This window comes from Peromyscus eremicus, chromosome 16_21 (genome assembly GCF_949786415.1).
Source record: "Peromyscus eremicus chromosome 16_21, PerEre_H2_v1, whole genome shotgun sequence".
In the NCBI taxonomy this organism is placed as follows: Eukaryota; Metazoa; Chordata; class Mammalia; order Rodentia; family Cricetidae; genus Peromyscus; species Peromyscus eremicus.
The window spans coordinates 61,866,416-61,885,891 of NC_081432.1; the positions used below are offsets into that span (position 1 = coordinate 61,866,416).

The 19,476-nt window shown below is 52.4% G+C and overlaps 2 protein-coding genes across 2 annotated transcripts in view; one reads left to right on the plus strand and one right to left on the minus strand.

Moving 5' to 3' along the window:
• Window positions 1-317: 317 nt before the first annotated feature.
• Ncr2 (natural cytotoxicity triggering receptor 2) lies at window positions 318-8,747 on the minus strand. Its single transcript, XM_059282068.1, has 3 exons — window positions 8,055-8,747; window positions 7,845-7,955; window positions 318-1,262 (listed from the first exon to the last, which is right to left on the minus strand). Exons 1-3 carry the CDS (start codon window positions 8,393-8,395, stop codon window positions 1,097-1,099), a joined length of 618 nt encoding a protein of 205 aa, XP_059138051.1. The 5' UTR covers window positions 8,396-8,747; the 3' UTR covers window positions 318-1,096.
• A 7,951-nt stretch (window positions 8,748-16,698) lies between these two features.
• Window positions 16,699-19,476, plus strand: part of Trem1 (triggering receptor expressed on myeloid cells 1) — a 70,685-nt gene continuing 67,907 nt past the window's right edge. The window contains exon 1 of the mRNA XM_059281615.1: window positions 16,699-16,765. The gene's annotated coding sequence lies outside the window, so the exon portion shown is untranslated. The remainder of the gene's footprint in view (window positions 16,766-19,476) is intronic.

Sequence of the window (19,476 nt, forward strand, 5' to 3'; positions counted from 1 at the left end):
CACAGCTGATTGCAATGGCAGCCGCAGGGGATCTGATGCCCTCTGCCGGCCTCTGCAGGCACCTGCACCCAGGGCCCACAAACAAAGGCCAGCCCCCCGCCCCCGCCCCCACCCCAGGAATGAACCATGAGTGGGAATCAGGAGAGAAAGGACGACAAAACCAGAGGCTCTGTCTGGAAGGCCGGGTGAAGGGACTGTGTGTCGGAGAGAAAAAGATGACTAGCCTGTGGGAGAGGCAGGACCCCCGGGAGCTGGGCAGCTGCAGCGCCTGCAGCCATGCTGGGGTGACAAGGACAGCGGGGGTGGGGTGGGGGTGTGGGGGGTGGGAGGGAAGAGGGTGCACAGTGCAGGACGGTGCGGCTGAGCATGACTCTGGGCTGACTGACAGGAGGGCCATGGTTCGGATCGAGCTTCTGTGTAAGCACAGCAAGGCACACGGATGGAAGTCACCCAGCTGACACAGGAATTCCGCTGCGCAGATTTTGTCGAAAGCATCTCTTTTATGAGGAGACTGGTGACTCGGGATGTGGAGAGACGTCGGCCCTGGGATCTGCTCCCAGTTAGAAGGCACTGGCTCCGTTAGAGGAGTGAAGATAATCCACAGAGAGACTTATGTCGCTCAGCGTTACTGTCAGATTATTGAAACATTGGACTCTGAAGAAATGGGAATTTTCTCCGGAATTTGGTACTGGGAGATGGAAAAGGCTGGTTGTAGCTGGGGAGGGGGCTCACAAGCCCTGACAACTTCTCGGTCAGCATTACAGGGTGAGACCGCAACTCAGTCCGTGAGGGGTCAGTAGTGGGCAGGACCACACATGCCCAGGACTGCTTAGATCTTCGGCCTCGACTTCAACTTTAATCTTTCTTTGGACCTCAAAGATGGACTTGGGGTCTTCGTTCCTCTTCCCAGCATGGCCACATGGAGCAAATCTCCTGTTTCTTCTTTTCACTACTCATTTTTCTTTCTTTCTTTTTTGACTATTGAGGATGGTGGCTGAACTTGACTTGGGGGGCATGGGCTGTACCCCTCAGCTTGATAGCATTATATTAGGGAGGGCTCAGGTCTGTATTGAGCAGAGTAGTCCTGAACTTTGGATCAGGTTCTGAACTTTTCTTGAAGAATTATGTTATTCAGAGGTTTGGGAGAGCTCCTGGGAGCCCTGGCTTGAGGGAGACAGGACACCCATCTTAGGATTGTGGCCTGGCTTGGGTTAGATGCCTCCAGGAAACTCCTGTGTAGCCCACATAGATTTCTTAAGACCCTGAGATGAAGAAGACATAAATGGTCAGTCATACCTGTTCTTGGTGCCCACAGGTGTGTCCTTTCTCCACACAGGTGTGCCCTTTCTCCCCACAGGTGTGTCCTTTCTCCACACAGGTGTGCCCTTTCTCCCACAGGTGTGCTCTGTCTCCACACAGGTGTGCCCTTTCTCCCCACAGGTGTGCCCTTTCTCCCCACAGGAGTGCCCTTTCTCCCCACAGGTGTGCCCTTTCTCCACACAGGTGTGCCCTTTCTCCACACAGGTGTGTCCTTTCTCCACACAGGTGTGCCCTCTCTCCCCACAGGTGTGTCCTTTCTCCCCACAGGTGTGCCCTTTCTCCCCACAGGTGTGCCCTTTCTCCCCACAGGTGTGCCCTTTCTCCACACAGGTGTGTCCTTTCTCCCACAGGTGTGCCCTTTCTCCCCACAGGTGTGCCCTGTCTCCACACAGGTGTGCCCTTTCTCCCCACAGGTGTGTCCTTTCTCCACACAGGCATGCCCTCTCTCCCCACAGGTGTGCCCTTTCTCCCCACAGGTGTGCCCTTTCTCCCACAGGTGTGCCCTGTCTCCACACAGGTGTGCCCTTTCTCCCACAGGTGTGTTCTGTCTCCACACAGGTGTGTCCTTTCTCCACACAGGTGTGCCCTTTCTCCCACAGGTGTGTTCTGTCTCCACACAGGTGTGCCCTTTCTCCCACAGGTGTGCCCTGTCTCCACACAGGTATGCCCTTTCTCCTCACAAGTGTGCCCTTTCTCCACACAGGTGTGCCCTTTCTCCCACAGGTGTGCCCTTTCTCTCACAGGTGTGCCCTTTCTCCCCACAGGTGTGCCCTTTCTCCCACAGGTGTGCCCTGTCTCCACACAGGTGTGCCCTTTCTCCCACAGGTGTGTTCTGTCTCCACACAGGTGTGCCCTTTCTCCCACAGGTGTGCCCTGTCTCCACACAGGTATGCCCTTTCTCCTCACAGGTGTGCCCTTTCTCCACACAGGTGTGCCCTTTCTCCCACAGGTGTGTTCTGTCTCCACACAGGTGTGCCCTTTCTCCCACAGGTGTGCCCTGTCTCCACACAGGTATGCCCTTTCTCCTCACAGGTGTGCCCTTTCTCCACACAGGTGTGCCCTTTCTCCCACAGGTGTGCTCTGTCTCCACACAGGTGTGCCCTTTCTCCCCACAGGTGTGCCCTGTCTCCACACAGGTGTGCCCTTTCTCCCACAGGTGTGCCCTTTCTCCACACAGGCATGCCCTCTCTCCCCACAGGTGTGCCCTTTCTCCCCACAGGTGTGCCCTTTCTCCCACAGGTGTGCCCTGTCTCCACACAGGTGTGCCCCTTCTCCCACAGGTGTGCCCTGTCTCCACAAAGGTGTGCCCTTTCTCTCACAGGTGTGCCCTGTCTCCACACAGGTGTGTCCTTTCTCCCACAGGTGTGCTCTGTCTCCACACAGGTGTGCCTTTTCTCCCACAGGTGTGCCCTGTCTCCCCACAGGTGTGCCCTTTCTCCCCACAGGTGTGCCCTGTCTCCACACAGGTGTGCCCTTTCTCCCCACAGGTGTGCCCTTTCTCCACACAGGTGTGCCCTGTCTCCACACAGGTGTGCCTTGTCTCCACACAGGTGTGCCCTTTCTCCCACAGGTGTGCCCTGTCTCCACACAGGTGTGCCCTTTCTCCCACAGGTGTGCCCTGTCTCCCCACAGGTGTGCCCTTTCTCCCCAGAGGTGTGTCCTTTCTCCCCACAGGTGTGTCCTTTCTCCCACAGGTGTGCCCTTTCTCCCCAGAGGTGTGTCCTTTCTCCCCAGAGGTGTGTCCTTTCTCCCCACAGGTGTGTCCTTTCTCCCACAGGTGTGCCCTGTCTCCCCACAGGTGTGCCCTTTCTCCTCAAAGGTGTGCCCTTTCTCCACACAGGTGTGCTCTTTCTCCCCACAGGTGTGCCCTTTCTCCACACAGGTGTGCCCTGTCTCCCCACAGGTGTGCCCTTTCTCCCACAGGTGTGCCCTGTCTCCACACAGGTGTGCCCTTTCTCCCACAGGTGTGCCCTTTCTCCCCAGAGGTGTGTCCTTTCTCCCACAGATGTGCTCTGTCTCCACACAGGTGTGCCCTTTCTCCCACAGGTGTGCCCTGTCTCCCCACAGGTGTGCCCTTTCTCCCCACAGGTGTGCCCTGTCTCCCCACAGGTGTGCCCTTTCTCCACACAGGTGTGCCCTTTCTCCACACAGGTGTGCCCTGTCTCCACACAGGTGTGCCCTGTCTCCACACAGGTGTGCCCTTTCTCCCACAGGTGTGCCCTGTCTCCACACAGGTGTGCCCTTTCTCCCACAGGTGTGCCCTTTCTCCCCAGAGGTGTGCCCTTTCTCCCCACAGGTGTGCCCTTTCTCCCACAGGTGTGCCCTTTCTCCACACAGGTGTGCCCTGTCTCCACACAGGTGTGCCCTTTCTCCCACAGGTGTGCCCTGTCTCCACACAGGTGTGTCCTTTCTCCCACAGGTGTGCTCTGTCTCCACACAGGTGTGCTCTGTCTCCCACAGGTGTGCCCTGTCTCCACACAGGTGTGCCCTTTCTCCCCACAGGTGTGTCCTTTCTCTCTACAGGTGTGCCCTTTCTCCCACAGGTGTGTCCTTTCTCCCACAGGTGTGCTCTGTCTCCACACAGGTGTGCCCTTTCTCCACACAGGTGTGTCCTTTCTCCACACAGGTGTGCCCTCTCTCCCCACAGGTGTGTCCTTTCTCCCCACAGGTGTGCCCTTTCTCCCCACAGGTGTGCCCTTTCTCCCCACAGGTGTGCCCTTTCTCCACACAGGTGTGTCCTTTCTCCCACAGGTGTGCCCTTTCTCCCCACAGGTGTGCCCTGTCTCCACACAGGTGTGCCCTTTCTCCCCACAGGTGTGTCCTTTCTCCACACAGGCATGCCCTCTCTCCCCACAGGTGTGCCCTTTCTCCCCACAGGTGTGCCCTTTCTCCCACAGGTGTGCCCTGTCTCCACACAGGTGTGCCCTTTCTCCCACAGGTGTGTTCTGTCTCCACACAGGTGTGTCCTTTCTCCCACAGGTGTGCCCTTTCTCCCCACAGGTGTGCCCTTTCTCCACACAGGTGTGTCCTTTCTCCCACAGGTGTGCCCTTTCTCCCCACAGGTGTGCCCTGTCTCCACACAGGTGTGCCCTTTCTCCCCACAGGTGTGTCCTTTCTCCACACAGGCATGCCCTCTCTCCCCACAGGTGTGCCCTTTCTCCCCACAGGTGTGCCCTTTCTCCCACAGGTGTGCCCTGTCTCCACACAGGTGTGCCCTTTCTCCCACAGGTGTGTTCTGTCTCCACACAGGTGTGTCCTTTCTCCCACAGGTGTGCCCTTTCTCCTCACAGGTGTGCCCTTTCTCCACACAGGTGTGCCCTTTCTCCCCACAGGTGTGTTTTTTCTCCCCACAGGTGTGCCCTTTCTCCCACAGGTGTGCCCTGTCTCCACACAGGTGTGCCCTTTCTCCCAGAGGTGTGTTCTGTCTCCACACAGGTGTGCCCTTTCTCCCACAGGTGTGCCCTGTCTCCACACAGGTATGCCCTTTCTCCTCACAGGTGTGCCCTTTCTCCACACAGGTGTGCCCTTTCTCCCACAGGTGTGCCCTTTCTCTCACAGGTGTGCCCTTTCTCCCCACAGGTGTGCCCTTTCTCCCACAGGTGTGCCCTGTCTCCACACAGGTGTGCCCTTTCTCCCACAGGTGTGTTCTGTCTCCACACAGGTGTGCCCTTTCTCCCACAGGTGTGCCCTGTCTCCACACAGGTGTGCCCTTTCTCCTCACAGGTGTGCCCTTTCTCCACACAGGTGTGCCCTTTCTCCCACAGGTGTGTTCTGTCTCCACACAGGTGTGCCCTTTCTCCCACAGGTGTGCCCTGTCTCCACACAGGTATGCCCTTTCTCCTCACAGGTGTGCCCTTTCTCCACACAGGTGTGCCCTTTCTCCCACAGGTGTGCCCTTTCTCTCACAGGTATGCCCTTTCTCCCCACAGGTGTGTCCTTTCTCCCCACAGGTGTGCCCTTTCTCCCACAGGTGTGCCCTGTCTCCACACAGGTGTGCCCCTTCTCCCACAGGTGTGCCCTGTCTCCACAAAGGTGTGCCCTTTCTCTCACAGGTGTGCCCTGTCTCCACACAGGTGTGTCCTTTCTCCCACAGGTGTGCTCTGTCTCCACACAGGTGTGCCTTTTCTCCCACAGGTGTGCCCTGTCTCCCCACAGGTGTGCCCTTTCTCCCCACAGGTGTGCCCTGTCTCCACACAGGTGTGCCCTTTCTCCCCACAGGTGTGCCCTTTCTCCACACAGGTGTGCCCTGTCTCCACACAGGTGTGCCCTGTCTCCACACAGGTGTGCCCTTTCTCCCACAGGTGTGCCCTGTCTCCACACAGGTGTGCCCTTTCTCCCACAGGTGTGCCCTGTCTCCCCACAGGTGTGCCCTTTCTCCCCAGAGGTGTGTCCTTTCTCCCCACAGGTGTGTCCTTTCTCCCCACAGGTGTGTCCTTTCTCCCACAGGTGTGCCCTTTCTCCCCAGAGGTGTGTCCTTTCTCCCCACAGGTGTGTCCTTTCTCCCCACAGGTGTGTCCTTTCTCCCACAGGTGTGCCCTGTCTCCCCACAGGTGTGCCCTTTCTCCTCAAAGGTGTGCCCTTTCTCCACACAGGTGTGCTCTTTCTCCCCACAGGTGTGCCCTTTCTCCACACAGGTGTGCCCTGTCTCCCCACAGGTGTGCCCTTTCTCCCACAGGTGTGCCCTGTCTCCACACAGGTGTGCCCTTTCTCCCACAGGTGTGCCCTTTCTCCCCAGAGGTGTGTCCTTTCTCCCACAGATGTGCTCTGTCTCCACACAGGTGTGCCCTTTCTCCCACAGGTGTGCCCTGTCTCCCCACAGGTGTGCCCTTTCTCCCCACAGGTGTGCCCTGTCTCCCCACAGGTGTGCCCTTTCTCCACACAGGTGTGCCCTTTCTCCACACAGGTGTGCCCTGTCTCCACACAGGTGTGCCCTGTCTCCACACAGGTGTGCCCTTTCTCCCACAGGTGTGCCCTGTCTCCACACAGGTGTGCCCTTTCTCCCACAGGTGTGCCCTTTCTCCCCAGAGGTGTGCCCTTTCTCCCCACAGGTGTGCCGTTTCTCCCACAGGTGTGCCCTTTCTCCACACAGGTGTGCCCTTTCTCCACACAGGTGTGCCCTTTCTCCCACAGGTGTGCCCTGTCTCCACACAGGTGTGCCCTTTCTCCCACAGGTGTGCCCTGTCTCCACACAGGTGTGCCCTTTCTCCCACAGGTGTGCCCTGTCTCCACACAGGTGTGTCCTTTCTCCCACAGGTGTGCTCTGTCTCCACACAGGTGTGCTCTGTCTCCCACAGGTGTGCCCTGTCTCCACACAGGTGTGCCCTTTCTCCCCACAGGTGTGTCCTTTCTCTCTACAGGTGTGCCCTTTCTCCCACAGGTGTGCTCTGTCTCCACACAGGTGTGCTCTTTCTCCCACAGGTGTGCTCTGTCTCCCACAGGCGTGCCCTGTCTCCACACAGGTGTGCCCTTTCTCCCCACAGGTGTGTCCTTTCTCTCTACAGGTGTGTCCTTTCTCCCACAGGTGTGTCCTTTCTCCACACAGGTGTGTCCTTTCTCCCACAGGTGTGCCCTTTCTCCCCACAGGTGTGTCCTTTCTCCCCACAGGTGTGCCCTGTGTCCACACAGGTATGCCCTTTCTCCCCACAGGTGTGTCCTTTCTCCCCACAGGTGTGTCCTTTCTCCCCACAGGTGTGTCCTTTCTCCCCACAGGTGTGTCCTTTCTCCACAGGTGTGTCCTTTCTCCACACAGGTGTGTCCTTTCTCCACACAGGTGTGTCCTTTCTCCCCACAGGTGTGCCCTGTCTCCCCACAGGTGTGCTCCTTCTCCCCACAGGTGTGCCCTTTCTCCACACAGGTGTGCCCTTTCTCCCCACAGGTGTGTCCTTTCTCCACACAGGTGTGTCCTTTCTCCACAGGTGTGTCCTTTCTCCACACAGGTGTGTCCTTTCTCCACACAGGTGTGTCCTTTCTCCCCACAGGTGTGCCCTGTCTCCCCACAGGTGTGTCCTTTCTCCACACAGGTGTGCCCTCAGCCAGGCTTCTCCTGGCCTGCCATGACTCTCTTCACTGTTTTCTGGAGTGGCCCGATGCCTTTTCCCCAGCCCTATGTACATTTCTCTACATGTCCCCTGTCCCCAAGCTGGTGACTCATTTCCTACTGTGGCTACTACTCCCTCACTCAGAACTTAGGATGGCAGCTGTGGCGTTCCTGAGGAGTGGGCAGTGGAGGGGCTTTCTGGTTGTGGTGAAGGGTGGGAGCAGGGGACAGAAGCGTGGAGGAAATGCCCGCCTACAAGTCTGCCCTCAAAGACTAAGGAGGAGGATGCAAGATGGATGGCCTCAGGCTTGAAAGGCTGTCAACATTTTTCCTCAGCTCTGTGCTCTCAGAGTCCTTCTCTCTCTCTCTCTCTCTCTCTCTCTCTCTCTCTCTCAAACACACACACACACACACACACACACACACACACACACGACAGAACCCGTTCTCTGCTCCGTTTGCCCCCAGCCCAACCCCCATCACACACCTGAGGAGCAAAGCTAACAGTACCAGGATCTTGGTCATCAGGAGTCCATAGAACACAGGGACCAGGGCACTGATGGCTACAGGATCAGAGTCCAGGGTGCAGTTCGGCAGGCTGGAGAGACAAGGGGAATACAAGACAGGGCTGAGTGGTGGTCTTGTCTGCCAGCCCCCACGACAGGCTAGAGTGGATCAGGTCCTGCTTGGAACTTACGCTGTAGCGATGGTGGCAGTAGCCAGAGCGACGGGGACTGCTCTGGCTCCTCCATTCTGGGACACAAAGCTTTGTGTCTGTGACAAGACGAGGTTGTGGGGAACCCAGGCTGCCTGTGAGAAGGCAGAGGCTGTCAGGGAAGAGAAGGGACATGGGTTAGTGGGTGGAATAGCCATCTGCTCCCACAGTAGGAAAGGAGACAGACTGAGTGCAGGACCCATTGGTTCAGAGGGGGAAAATAGGGTTGGAACTTGGGACTGGGCCTGTGAAGTTGCTGTGTCCATGAGGTCACACAGAACATTTTTCGTGGGCCAGTTGATGTGGTTCTGGGCCAGGAACATTAACCAAAGTTAAGACTTCTTGTCTTTTACCAGAATTCTTTTCTACCCCAGGCTGCTAGATGCTCACCTCTGATGTCTGCCCCATCCTCATACTCCTGGACTGTGGGGAAATCAGCCCCTGGTGGGAAACTAAGGCAGTGTGGTGGTGTGAATGAGAATGGCCCCCATAGGCTCACACGTTTGAATGTCTGGTCCCCAGTTGGTGGAGCTGTTTGGGAGGGATTAGGAGGTGTGGCCTTGTTGGAGGAGGTGTGTCACTGGGGGTGGTCTTGAGGTAGTCCACACCGTTTCCAGTTAGCTCTCTCTCTCTCTCTGACTCCTGCTTATGGACCAGATGTAGCTGAGAGTTCTACATCTTGATCCGGAAACAGCAGAAAGAGAGAGTCACTGGGCCTGGCCTGAGCATCTGAAACCTCAAAGCCCCCTCTAGTGACACACTTCCTCCAGCGAGGCCACACCTTCTCCAACAAGGCCACTCCCTATGAAGTCTATGGGGGCCATTTTCGTTCTAACCACCACACCATGTAAGAAACAGCCGAGTTTCTTGGCAGGTGCTTGTAATCCTGGTGCTGGAGAGGCAGAGGCGATGGACCTCTGGGACTCACTGGCCAGCTAGCTTAGCCTGATTGGCAAGTTCCAGCCCAGTGAGACATGCTGGGAAAAAAAGTGTCTATCACCCGAGGAACCACATCCAAAGTTATCTTCTGTATTTCACACACACGCATATATACACATGTGCCTGAGTACCTGCAGACAGACAGGCAGACACACACACACACATACACACACACACACACACATACACACACACATACACGGATCTGAATCAGATCCCCTGCACCCATGTAAAAACTAGGTGTGGTGGCATGCCCTAATTCCTGGGCTGGGGAGGCAGAGGCAGGAGGATCCCCGATGCTCACAGCACAGGCCAGGCAGCTTAGCTTGAGCAGCGAAGCTCAGGTCCCAGTGGCAGACCTCATCTCAACAAAACCAACGTGGCTGGCTTTTGAGGAATGACGCCTGAGATTACGATCTGGCTTCCACAAACGTGGGCATACGTGTGCACCCATGTGAACACCCACACACCCCTGCACATAAATAAGAAAACAAATGAATGTTGAAGCTACTCTCTTGTGTGTTCACAGAGAAATGAGCCATCAATATCTGCTCTTGTCAAAGTCAGAGTGGAAAAGTCTGCTCTGCTCGGCAGCCAATGTGTCTGCAAACGGGGAGCCAGTTCCCCACTGTCTGAGAAGATGTGAGCTGCACCAGCCTCCTCTGCTTGGAGTGCACCTTTGCCAGAGGGTTTTTGTTTTGTTTTGTTTTGTTTTGTTTTGTTTTGTTTTGTTTTGTTTTGTTTGAGACAGGGTTTCTCTGTGTAGCCCTGGCTGTCCTGGATCTCACTCTGTAGACCAGACTGGCCTCAAACTCACAGAGATCCACCTGCCTCTGACTCGAGTGCCAGGCTGGGCTCCATTAATGTTTTGATGCAAGAAAGGTGTCTTAGTTAGGGTTTACTAGTGCTGTGAAGAGACACCATGACCTTGACAACTCTTATAAGGAAAACATTTAATTGAGGGGGCTGGCTTACACTTTCCGAGGTTCAGTCCACTATCGTCATGACGGGGGGGGGGGGGGCGGGGGAGGGGGCCGGGGGAGGGGAAGGTAGCCTGCAGGCAGACATGGTGCTGGCTACATCTTGACCAGAGGACAGCAGGATGTCATCTGACAGTCACACTGGGTGCCATTCTGAGCACAGGAAGCCTCAAAGCCCGCCCCCACAGTGACACACTTCCTCCAACAAAACTACACCTTATAGTAGTGCCACTCTCTTTGGGAGCCATTTTCTTTCACACCACCCCAGAAGGGTGAGACATGCTTTCTATGCTGAATCAAATCCAAGTTATAAATGCGAAAAGCTCAGAACAGTTTCAGAGAACTCTCATGACACGGTCTTGATTACTGATGACTCTCAACCGAGTATATGCCAGTCTGGATGCTGTGTTTGTGCAGAAGTTACTTCCATAATCATGCATAATTTGGTAGGACAAACTATGATAATTGTAAATCCATGGACCCAGAATATATTTTTTCTATGAAAAATAATTTAAGTTTAGCTAAAACTTTATAATCTTTCTTTTTTAAAGATGTACTTATTTCTATTCTATGTGCATGGGTATAATGTACCCACATATGCCACGCCCACAAAAGCTGAAAATGGGGTAGGCGCTCCGGCACTGGAGTGACAGAGTGTTGCAAGCTGCCGTGTGAGTGCTGGGAGCAGACCAGATCCTCTGCAGTGCAGCCAGTGCTCTTGACTGGCGAGCCATCTCTTCAGTCCCTAACTTCATTTTCTTTTTTCTTTCTTTTCGAGACAGGGTTTCTCTGTGTAGTTTTGGTGCCTGTCCTGGAACTCGCTCTGTAGACCAGACTGGCCTCGAACTCAGAGATCTGCCTGGCTCTGCCTCTTGAGTGCTGGGATTAAAGGTGTGTGCCACCGCCACCTGGCTTAATTTCATTTTCTTAAGGGGAGAGAAGTAGGCAGTTTATTAGGAAAGAGAAAGACACTCTAGAGAGTGGGAGAGGCTGCCAAGCTGAGAAAAAAATGCATAATTTAGAAGTTCATAATTTCTTTTTTAAGGTGGTGAGAAACATAGGGCCTTGTGCATTCTAGGCAGACACCCAGCACTGAGGTGCATTTCAGCCACTGTTTTTATGAAATAAGATCTCATAGAGCTCAGGCTAGCCCTGCATTCACTATGGAGCCTATTCAGGTGTAGAATTCAAAATCCTGCTGTCTTCCATTCCTGAGCACTGAGATTATAGATCCACAGCACCATATCTGGCTAAAAGATAAAAAAATTTAAAAGTTGCTACTGACAATCAAAGGTTCATTTTGAAGGTGTACCAAACATTTCTGTTTTTTAGTAAAAATTTAAAATGTTAAGCTTTTGAAATTGTTTAAAAGTTCCCATTTCTATCAGCATACTCATATGAAACCAATTTCCTTAAAAAATTTAAATTATATTATATTGTATTGTATTGTGTTTATTTTTAATTGTGTGTGTGTGTGTGTGTGTGTGTGTGTGTGTGTGTGTGTTGCATGCACTTACCCCACAAAGTATTTGTGGAGGTCAGAGGACACCTTGTGGGAGTCAGTTCTCTCCTTCCACCACACAGATCCTGGGGTTAAACTTAGTTTGTCAGGCTTGGTGGTAAACGCCTTCAGCACTGAGCCATCCCACTTGTCCCGAGACCAGTTTTCTACTGTGAGCACTACTTTAAAAAAATCAATATGTTTTCTTGGTATATTATCTCCTAAGAGCTGTGATGTTATTAATAGTTCTTATATTAGGTAAATTGACATGTAAGACTAAGACATTCAAATATGGATATATTATGCATTTGTGAATTCATTTTTTGTTTGTTTGTTTTGAGACAGGGTTTCATGTAGCCCAGGTTGGCCTTGAACCCTTATCCTTCTGCCTCCACTTTCTGAGTGCTAGGATTACAGGCATGTGTTATCACACCTGGTCTCTGCTATTTCTCCCCCCTATGAGCGTGTTTGTGTGTGTGTGTGTGTGTGTGTGTGTGTGTGTGTGTAATGAACCACAATGTGAGGATGAGTAAGCACAGTTGTGAGCCACTAAAATTTAGCCAGTAGGCATTGAAATGTGAATTTCCTACAATTTTCACATCACAAAGACTTATTTCACTCCAGATGTGGCGGCACATACTTTTAATCCCAGAGTGTGAGAGGCAGAGGCAGGCAGATCTCTGTGAAGTCAAGACCAGCATGGTCTACAAAGGGAGTCCCAGGACAACCAGGGCCACACTGAGTGAGACCCTGTCTCCACAAAACAAAACAAAACAAAACAAAATCTATCCCCTCACCCCAGGCCAACAAGATGTCTTAGCTGGTATATGAGGTGTTGCCAAGCCTGATGACCTGAGTTTGATCCCTGAGTTCTGCATGGTGGAAGGGGAGAACCGATTTTGCAAACTGTCCTCTGACCTCTACACATGTGCCATGACATGTACTTCTAAATATGCGTGTGTGTGTGCATACACACACACCAATAAATGTGATAAAATATTATTTTCCCTTTGTTTTTTTTCCAATTAGAAGAACCTCCTGACTTTGGGGACTCTAGCTTGCTGACCATCATCTGGACCAGGAGAAGTGGACGGACCCCACCCTCCTACCAATAAGCCAACACTGCCGTGGAATGTTCTAGGTGAGAATTTCTCGGCAACCTGTGAACACACATTTATGGAAGATCTGCTCTGTGTGGGATGCACTGAGGAGGCCTGGGCTCCACGGGGCTCGGACTGCTCAGTGCAGTGAGCTGGTCTGTCTGAGCATCTATGAAAAGCCACTGGCTGCAGGCTTGTAAGTCATAGACAGTTGAGGTGGCTGAGTGTGCACAACTATGTGAGTCCCCAGAGTCTTGTTCCCAGCAGCCTTCCCAGGAGGCCAGGACTAGAAAGCATCCAAAAGGAAGTGAAGGACCTTCCCTGGAGGGTAGGTAAAGAGGCCCACCTGAAGACACCACAAGGTCAAATTTGGAGGTCAGGATTCTGGAGCTGCCAAATCATGTTATATGGGCACCAGTAGTGCATGGAGTCCTCTTTGACACCATCCCTGGTTACAATAAAGAAGCCAGCACAGGGGGCGTCCCAGATTGAGAATCGGGGTGCCAGCATCCGGGGGCTGGAGCTGCTGATTAACTGGATGCATGTAAAAGCTGATCTCTCCTGGTGCCAGCTTTTCCTCCCATGGGCCCTGCTCATGGGTGGGCACTGGTAATTCATAGGGAATGTCTGCCCTGCTCATGGGTGGGTATTGGTAGTTCACAGAGAAGGTCTGCCCTGCTCATGGGTGGGCACTGGTAGTTCACAGGGAATGTCTGCCTTACCACCATGTGAACTACCAGCACCTTTGAGTGTGTCCATGAACCTGTCCATGAACCTGGAGAACAAGGTCAAGGGTATGCATAGAATTTGCCCCACACCAGGCCTCTGGCAGTAGTACCCGCCCTCCATACCAGTTCCTTACCTTGGAACAGTAGCAGTAACAGCAGCAGAGGTGACAGTGTGGACCTCCTGGCCATAAGGCCCTTTCCTACAGCTTCTGGGAGGGGCACGGGGGACAGAATTGAAGGACAGAATGAAGGCAGAGAGGCTTGCTTCTGGGTGCCTCTTCCAGCACCTCAGTAATAAGAATAAATGAGAAAGGTCCCGGCCTGGGGTGGGGAAGGGAGGGATCGTGGAGGACAGATTCAATGGGCCAAAGGCTCATGGGAGCCTCCAGCTGTGGGTGTGGATCTGTCCAGGAGGACGCCTCCTGTACTGTAGAACCCAGGTCCCAGGCCTCTGTAGAACAGGCTTGCTCTCTCTTGTGCCCAGCTACCCTCTGCGCTGGATTCCCCTTGGGGAGGAGCGTCTAGTCAGAGGAAACTGTGGTCAAGCACCTGGCCTTTCTCATGTCCTCTCTCACTTCTGCATGCTGCCCTCCCCCCCCTTTTTTTTTTTTTTTTTTTTTTTTTTTGCAGGCCCCAGCCTGCCTGCCTCTTGAACCAAGGAAATAAGATTTGAAATTTGAGCTTCATGTCCAAGCACAGACCCCAAGGCTCATTGGTTCTTGGGGTGATCAGAGGCTCCAAGGCCAGACTATCTGGTTGGTCAGTTATCCCAGGGGTGGCCAGAGATGCCGTGGCCAGGCTGTCTGGTGGGTTAACATCATGCTTCCATCCTGGGAAGCTGGTGAGTGTTGGGGAGTGAGAGGAGAGGGGACATCGAGATTCAATCCCAGCAGAGATGTGTAGGCAGGGCTCCTGGAAAAGATGAGGTCATATGGGGAGAGCCCTGAGGTGGGGAGTGGTTCTCAGATGAGACAGTGGTAGGATGGGGCAGAGGGGTAGGGGTAGGGGACCCAGGAACCCGGGTTGGGCTCATCCTCGAATGCTCGACTCTGTCACATGCGCACACTAGAGACATAAACCTAAGTGGAAGAAAGACTCGAGTCTTTTCCATTAACAATTTCATTTTTAAAAAGGATCGATTCACAGAAGTGGGGGAGGTGCGGGGTGTGAAGTGCCTGCCTAGCAAGGCTGTGGGTTTAATCTGGCAAGGTGGTCGGTGCAGGTTTATAATCTCAGCACTGGGGAGGTGGAGGCAGAAAGAGCAGCCTTGGATACACAACTAGTTTGAGACCAGCATGGGCTACATGAGAATCTGTATCAGAGCAACATCAAAACACAAGACAAACCAAAAAACAGCTATGACAAAAACCAAAGCATTAAAATGGATCGCGAGGCTGTGTGTAAGTCCTGGTTAAGCCACAAGGGGCGCTGCCAGTCTATCTGTTTGAGAGCCTGAGTTGGTAACTGGACGGGGTGAGAGGTACTTGCCTCTAAGTTCACTGCAGTGCCCCCTCCTTGCAGCAGGGGTGACCGAGAAAAGGCACAGGGATGGACAGAAGGAGGTCATAACAAGGACATCGGGTGGGGTGTTCAGGGAGCCCTGTGGGAAAGCAGGACTAGGCTTTTAGAGCTAGGGGCAATTGGAGCACTCGGATTTAGAATTAATGTCAATTATTTCTGGATTGGTTAGGGATATCTTTTTAAGATTTATTTTTACTACTCATTTATATGTATGTATGTGTGTGGGTATGTGCATGTGACTGTAGGTGACCGTAGAGGCCAGAAGAGGGCGTCAGATCGCCAGAGCTAGGGTTGCAGTAGTATTGAGAGTCACCTGACCATATCCATCTGTCTAAACAAAACAACTTCTGAAATGTTTGTTTGAAGTATTGATGTGCAAATACCTAGGAATTACTTGTGTGGTAAATATAGTATTAGAATACATTAAACAACGCTTTAAATGGTCGTGGAGGTAGAGGGAGAAAAAAAATTGGTCCAAAAGTGGACCTTTGAGGCTTGGAGGATGTGCGGGTGTGGCAGCCACAGGGCAGGATGTAGAGTGTGGCCTTCCTGCGCTCTGAAGAGGTGAGAGACTTCTCTGAAAGATGGTGAGGGCAAAGGCTGAGGAAGCATTGAGAGCAGCCGCACGGGAGCGATGGCTGCAGGGGAGATTTGAACGCACTCAACCCAGGCCATGAGGTTGGGACCGGAGCTGTGGGTACCCTGTAGGGAATCTGGAAAAGGGACTGTTGAGGGGTCACTGGGGCTGCAGACGAGTCAACAGACAGGCTTCAGCAGGGGAGCAGAAAGAGCCCAGCCAGGCCCAGCCAAGACACCGAGGGCCCCTGACATCAGCCTGAGCCGGCCTTGCAGGCTTCAGCGGAGTCTCACGTTTTCAAATACCGACACCCCGTTAATGCTGTTTCTAGGACCCTCCAGCCAGCCATCTTGAGGACCCCAGGGCAAGCATGCATTGTGGGTTTTATGTGACACATTCCCTTTCCAGCATGCTTGCACACTTGGTCCCCAGCCGGCGGTGCTGTTTGGGTGTGGGTTCCCAAGCCGGATGAGGACGGTAGAGTGTTGCCCCTACCCTGGACATCACTCAGAGAGCACGGCAGGAGTGGGGCCGCTCCCCACCTAAATCAGGCAGTCGAGGTCTGCGTCTGCTCTCCCCGCACCCCGACCCGGCTTTTCAGAAACCACGTGACCGGCAGTCTGCTAATCTGACTGGTGCACTTGGAGAGCCCCCGCCTGCACAGCAGCCCTTCCTCCGTGACCTTGTCCCTCCGCCTCACCGGTGACTCCAGCTACATAAGCTAGCCCTGCCATTTCAGACCTGTCCTCAGAAACAGTCTCCCGGGTCGTTCATCCCCGCTGGACTCACACTGCAGCCTGAGACCCTGCTCCCCAGCTCCTCCGCATCCTGGGACAGCCGGTGCACAACGGCCAATGGTGGGGAACCCACATTTGGGAACGTGGAACCTTTATGAGTTGGAGTTTGTTCAGAGAAATGGGGTCATGAGGGTCAGGCTTAGAGGTTTTGTAGTGGGGTCGCACTTCGTGTTCCTTCTCGATGTGACCAGCCAGCCTCCTGCTCCTGCCAGCGTGTCTTCCCCGCTAAGAGGATTGTACCCTTCTAGAACTATAAGCCAAAAGAAACCCTTTCTTCCTTAAATCGCTTTTGTTAGCGTCTTTTACCATAGCAACAGGGAAGCAAACCAAGACAAAAACAGAACGCCGAACCCCAGTCGCCATGCCAGTTTGGCTCAAGTCGTTTCCAGCCAGTTCACACAGGCCGATATGGTGAGAGCCATGAGGAGCCCACCTGTGAGCAAACGGACCTGCGGAGCCTCACTCCGTCATCTGCAAAACCGCGTGTAGCAAACCGCGTGTAGCGACAGCACCTCCCTTGCAAAGTCACCGTGAGGATTTGTGAGACACTGTACATAGAAGTTCAGTGCTCAGTAGATATGAGATGTTAATATTAAATGTAAAATCATGATGGGGACGTACACCTCGGCATATCTGGGAGTAGGAATCTCACCTGAGGCGTTGTCTCCATTAGAGTGGCCCGTGGACAAGTCTGTGGGGCGTTTTCTTGATTAATAGTTGATGTGGGATGGCCCGTTGTGGGTGCTGTCACTCCTGGACAGGAGGCCAAGCTGGTGCTCTACAACTTTCTAATTATTAGGGCTGACAACCATACAGGTAGAAGTGACAGCTCAGGCTTTATACAGATTAAAAGTTGAACATTACCAAAAATAGGATGCATCCATTTTAAAAACATCACAGTTATGATTAAACGTTTCTTTCCTATTTGGAAGATTAAAGGTTGTTAGGCTTCGTGTAAAAACAAGTCTTTTAGGCAATGCAATAAAATAAACATTTCAGTAGAAATAGGAGATATGGCTAGGAAAAGGGAATTTCCCCCAGAAGAAATACAGCTTAGCAATGTTAATAAGATATATTCAAGATGGAAATTATTAAAATAAATGCAGAACCATTCTTCTCAGCGAAATTAAAACAGAATAATGATAACGGAGGCAGGGGAGGTTTAAAGATAATTGCATGTCCTGCTGAGTAAAAAGAATTGATTCCGTCCTTCCAGAGAGGTAGTGTGGCAAGATGAATCAGAGTCCACTTTGAGGACGTAGGGAAGGTTGTTTTGGAATATTACTTTAACTATGTAAAGGTGTGTTGCAATTGTTTATGCTGGATTTGTTTAACTATGTAAAAATGTGTTACATTTGCTTTACCTTGCCTACCTAAGGCACCTGATTGGTCTAATAAAACGTGGACTGGCCAATAGCTAGGCAGTAGAGGGATAGGAGGGGCTGGTGGGCAGAGAGAATAAGTAGGAGGAGGAATCTAGGCTGGGGGGGGAGGGGGGAGGGGGGAGAAGAGAGGAGAGGATGAGGGAGAAAAAGAGGGAGACGCCTGGGGCCAGAATGAAAGAAAGGTAAAAAGCCCCCAGGCAAAACATAAATGAAGAGAGACAGGTTAAATTAAGTTATAAGAAACAAGCATAAGATAAGGCCAAGCATTCTTAACTAATAAGACGTCTCCATGTCATGGTTTGGGAGCGGGTTGGTGGCCCAAGAGAAAGCCTGCTACCAAAGGTGGCCTGCCTGGCATGCACACAGTCCTCGGTTTGACCGACTGCACTCTTTAACCTGGCTGTGGTGGTCCACCCTCATGATCCCAGCACTCAGGAGGTGGAATCAGGAGGTTAGAAGTTCAAGGTCAGGCTAACAAGGTGAATCAGCCGGTATAGCTACTTGCCGTCAGGGCTGATGACCTTAGTTCAATCCCCAGGACCCAACATGGTGGAGAGAACTGACTCCTGAAAGTTGTCCTCTGGTCTCCATACACATGCTAAGGCATGCTCAAGAGCTCTCACACATATACACACTAAAGAGATAAATAAACATAAAAATGTTCAAGGCCACCCCTAGCTGTACGGGAAGTTTGTGGCCAGGCCTGGATACAGAAGACTCTGTCTAAAAACAAAACTGAAAACGGGACCCGTGAGATGGCTCTTTGGGTAAAGGCCCTTCTGACCAAGTGTGAGGACCTGAGTTCAATCCCAGAGACTCACATAGTCTAAGAAGAGAAGTGGTTCCGTGCTAGGGTGTTGACCGGCTTGATCCGGTTCAGGTTTTGTGCAGGCAGCCACAGCTACTGAGTTCGTGCATGCAAAGGTCCTGTCCTACCCAGAAGACACTGCTTTGCTTCTGACTCACGGTTCTTGCAATCTTTTCACTCTCTCTTTCAAGGTGTTTCCTGAGCCTTGGGGAAGGGAGTGTAACATAGACTCGCCGTTTATGGCTGAGGGCTCCACAGACATTTGTTCTCCGCAAAGGTTCTCTGATGAGGATGGAGAACTACTCTGGCCTGTGGGCACAGGATGCATATTCAAATGCAGTTTGATACTACGTCCCTTTGACAAAGTAATAGGAGGAGATTCACCCTTAGAGCTTATGAGCTTCCCAGCCCATTTACAGCACCAGACATGAATTTCCTTAGGTGGAGTGGGCCTTAAATCCAGTAAGAAAGTAGTTGTTACCTCCACAGCATTCATGCCATGATTGAACCAACGGGCCTACTTCACCAGGCCAGCTGTTATTGTAGCTTGCAGGGTTCACAGATGAGTAAGACTGTTGAGGAGTGCCCCCTTCCCCTCCCCCAGCACCTGATGGCACTTTCCAGGACTATGGCAGCTAGCCAGCAGGGAGGAAGCTTCCAGGCAAGTACCAGTTTGATTTCTCCCAGTCCTGTGACCAAGTATGTGATATCTTTAGTGACAGGGCCTTACCATCATGTTCTGGTGGGCACTTGAGAGCAATGACAATAGCTTGTGTTGTTTTTGAGGTCCTCTCATTGTTCTGGGACCCCCTTAACCCACAACTTAAGGGGGGTATTCCAAACCTGGCACTGAGATTTTTCTTTTGCATCCTATGGCTTCTGAGAGAAGCATTAACCCCCATGTTGGGTAACTCCATTTAAACTTTTTTTTTTTTTTGTGTGTGTGTGTGTACATGTGTATAGTTTTATAAAATAGTAGGTTTTAATATGGCTTTTTCAAATATCCTTAGTGTTAGTTATGCTTACCCCACCCTTCCTCACTTAACTTCCTTTCCCCTTCTCCCTTTA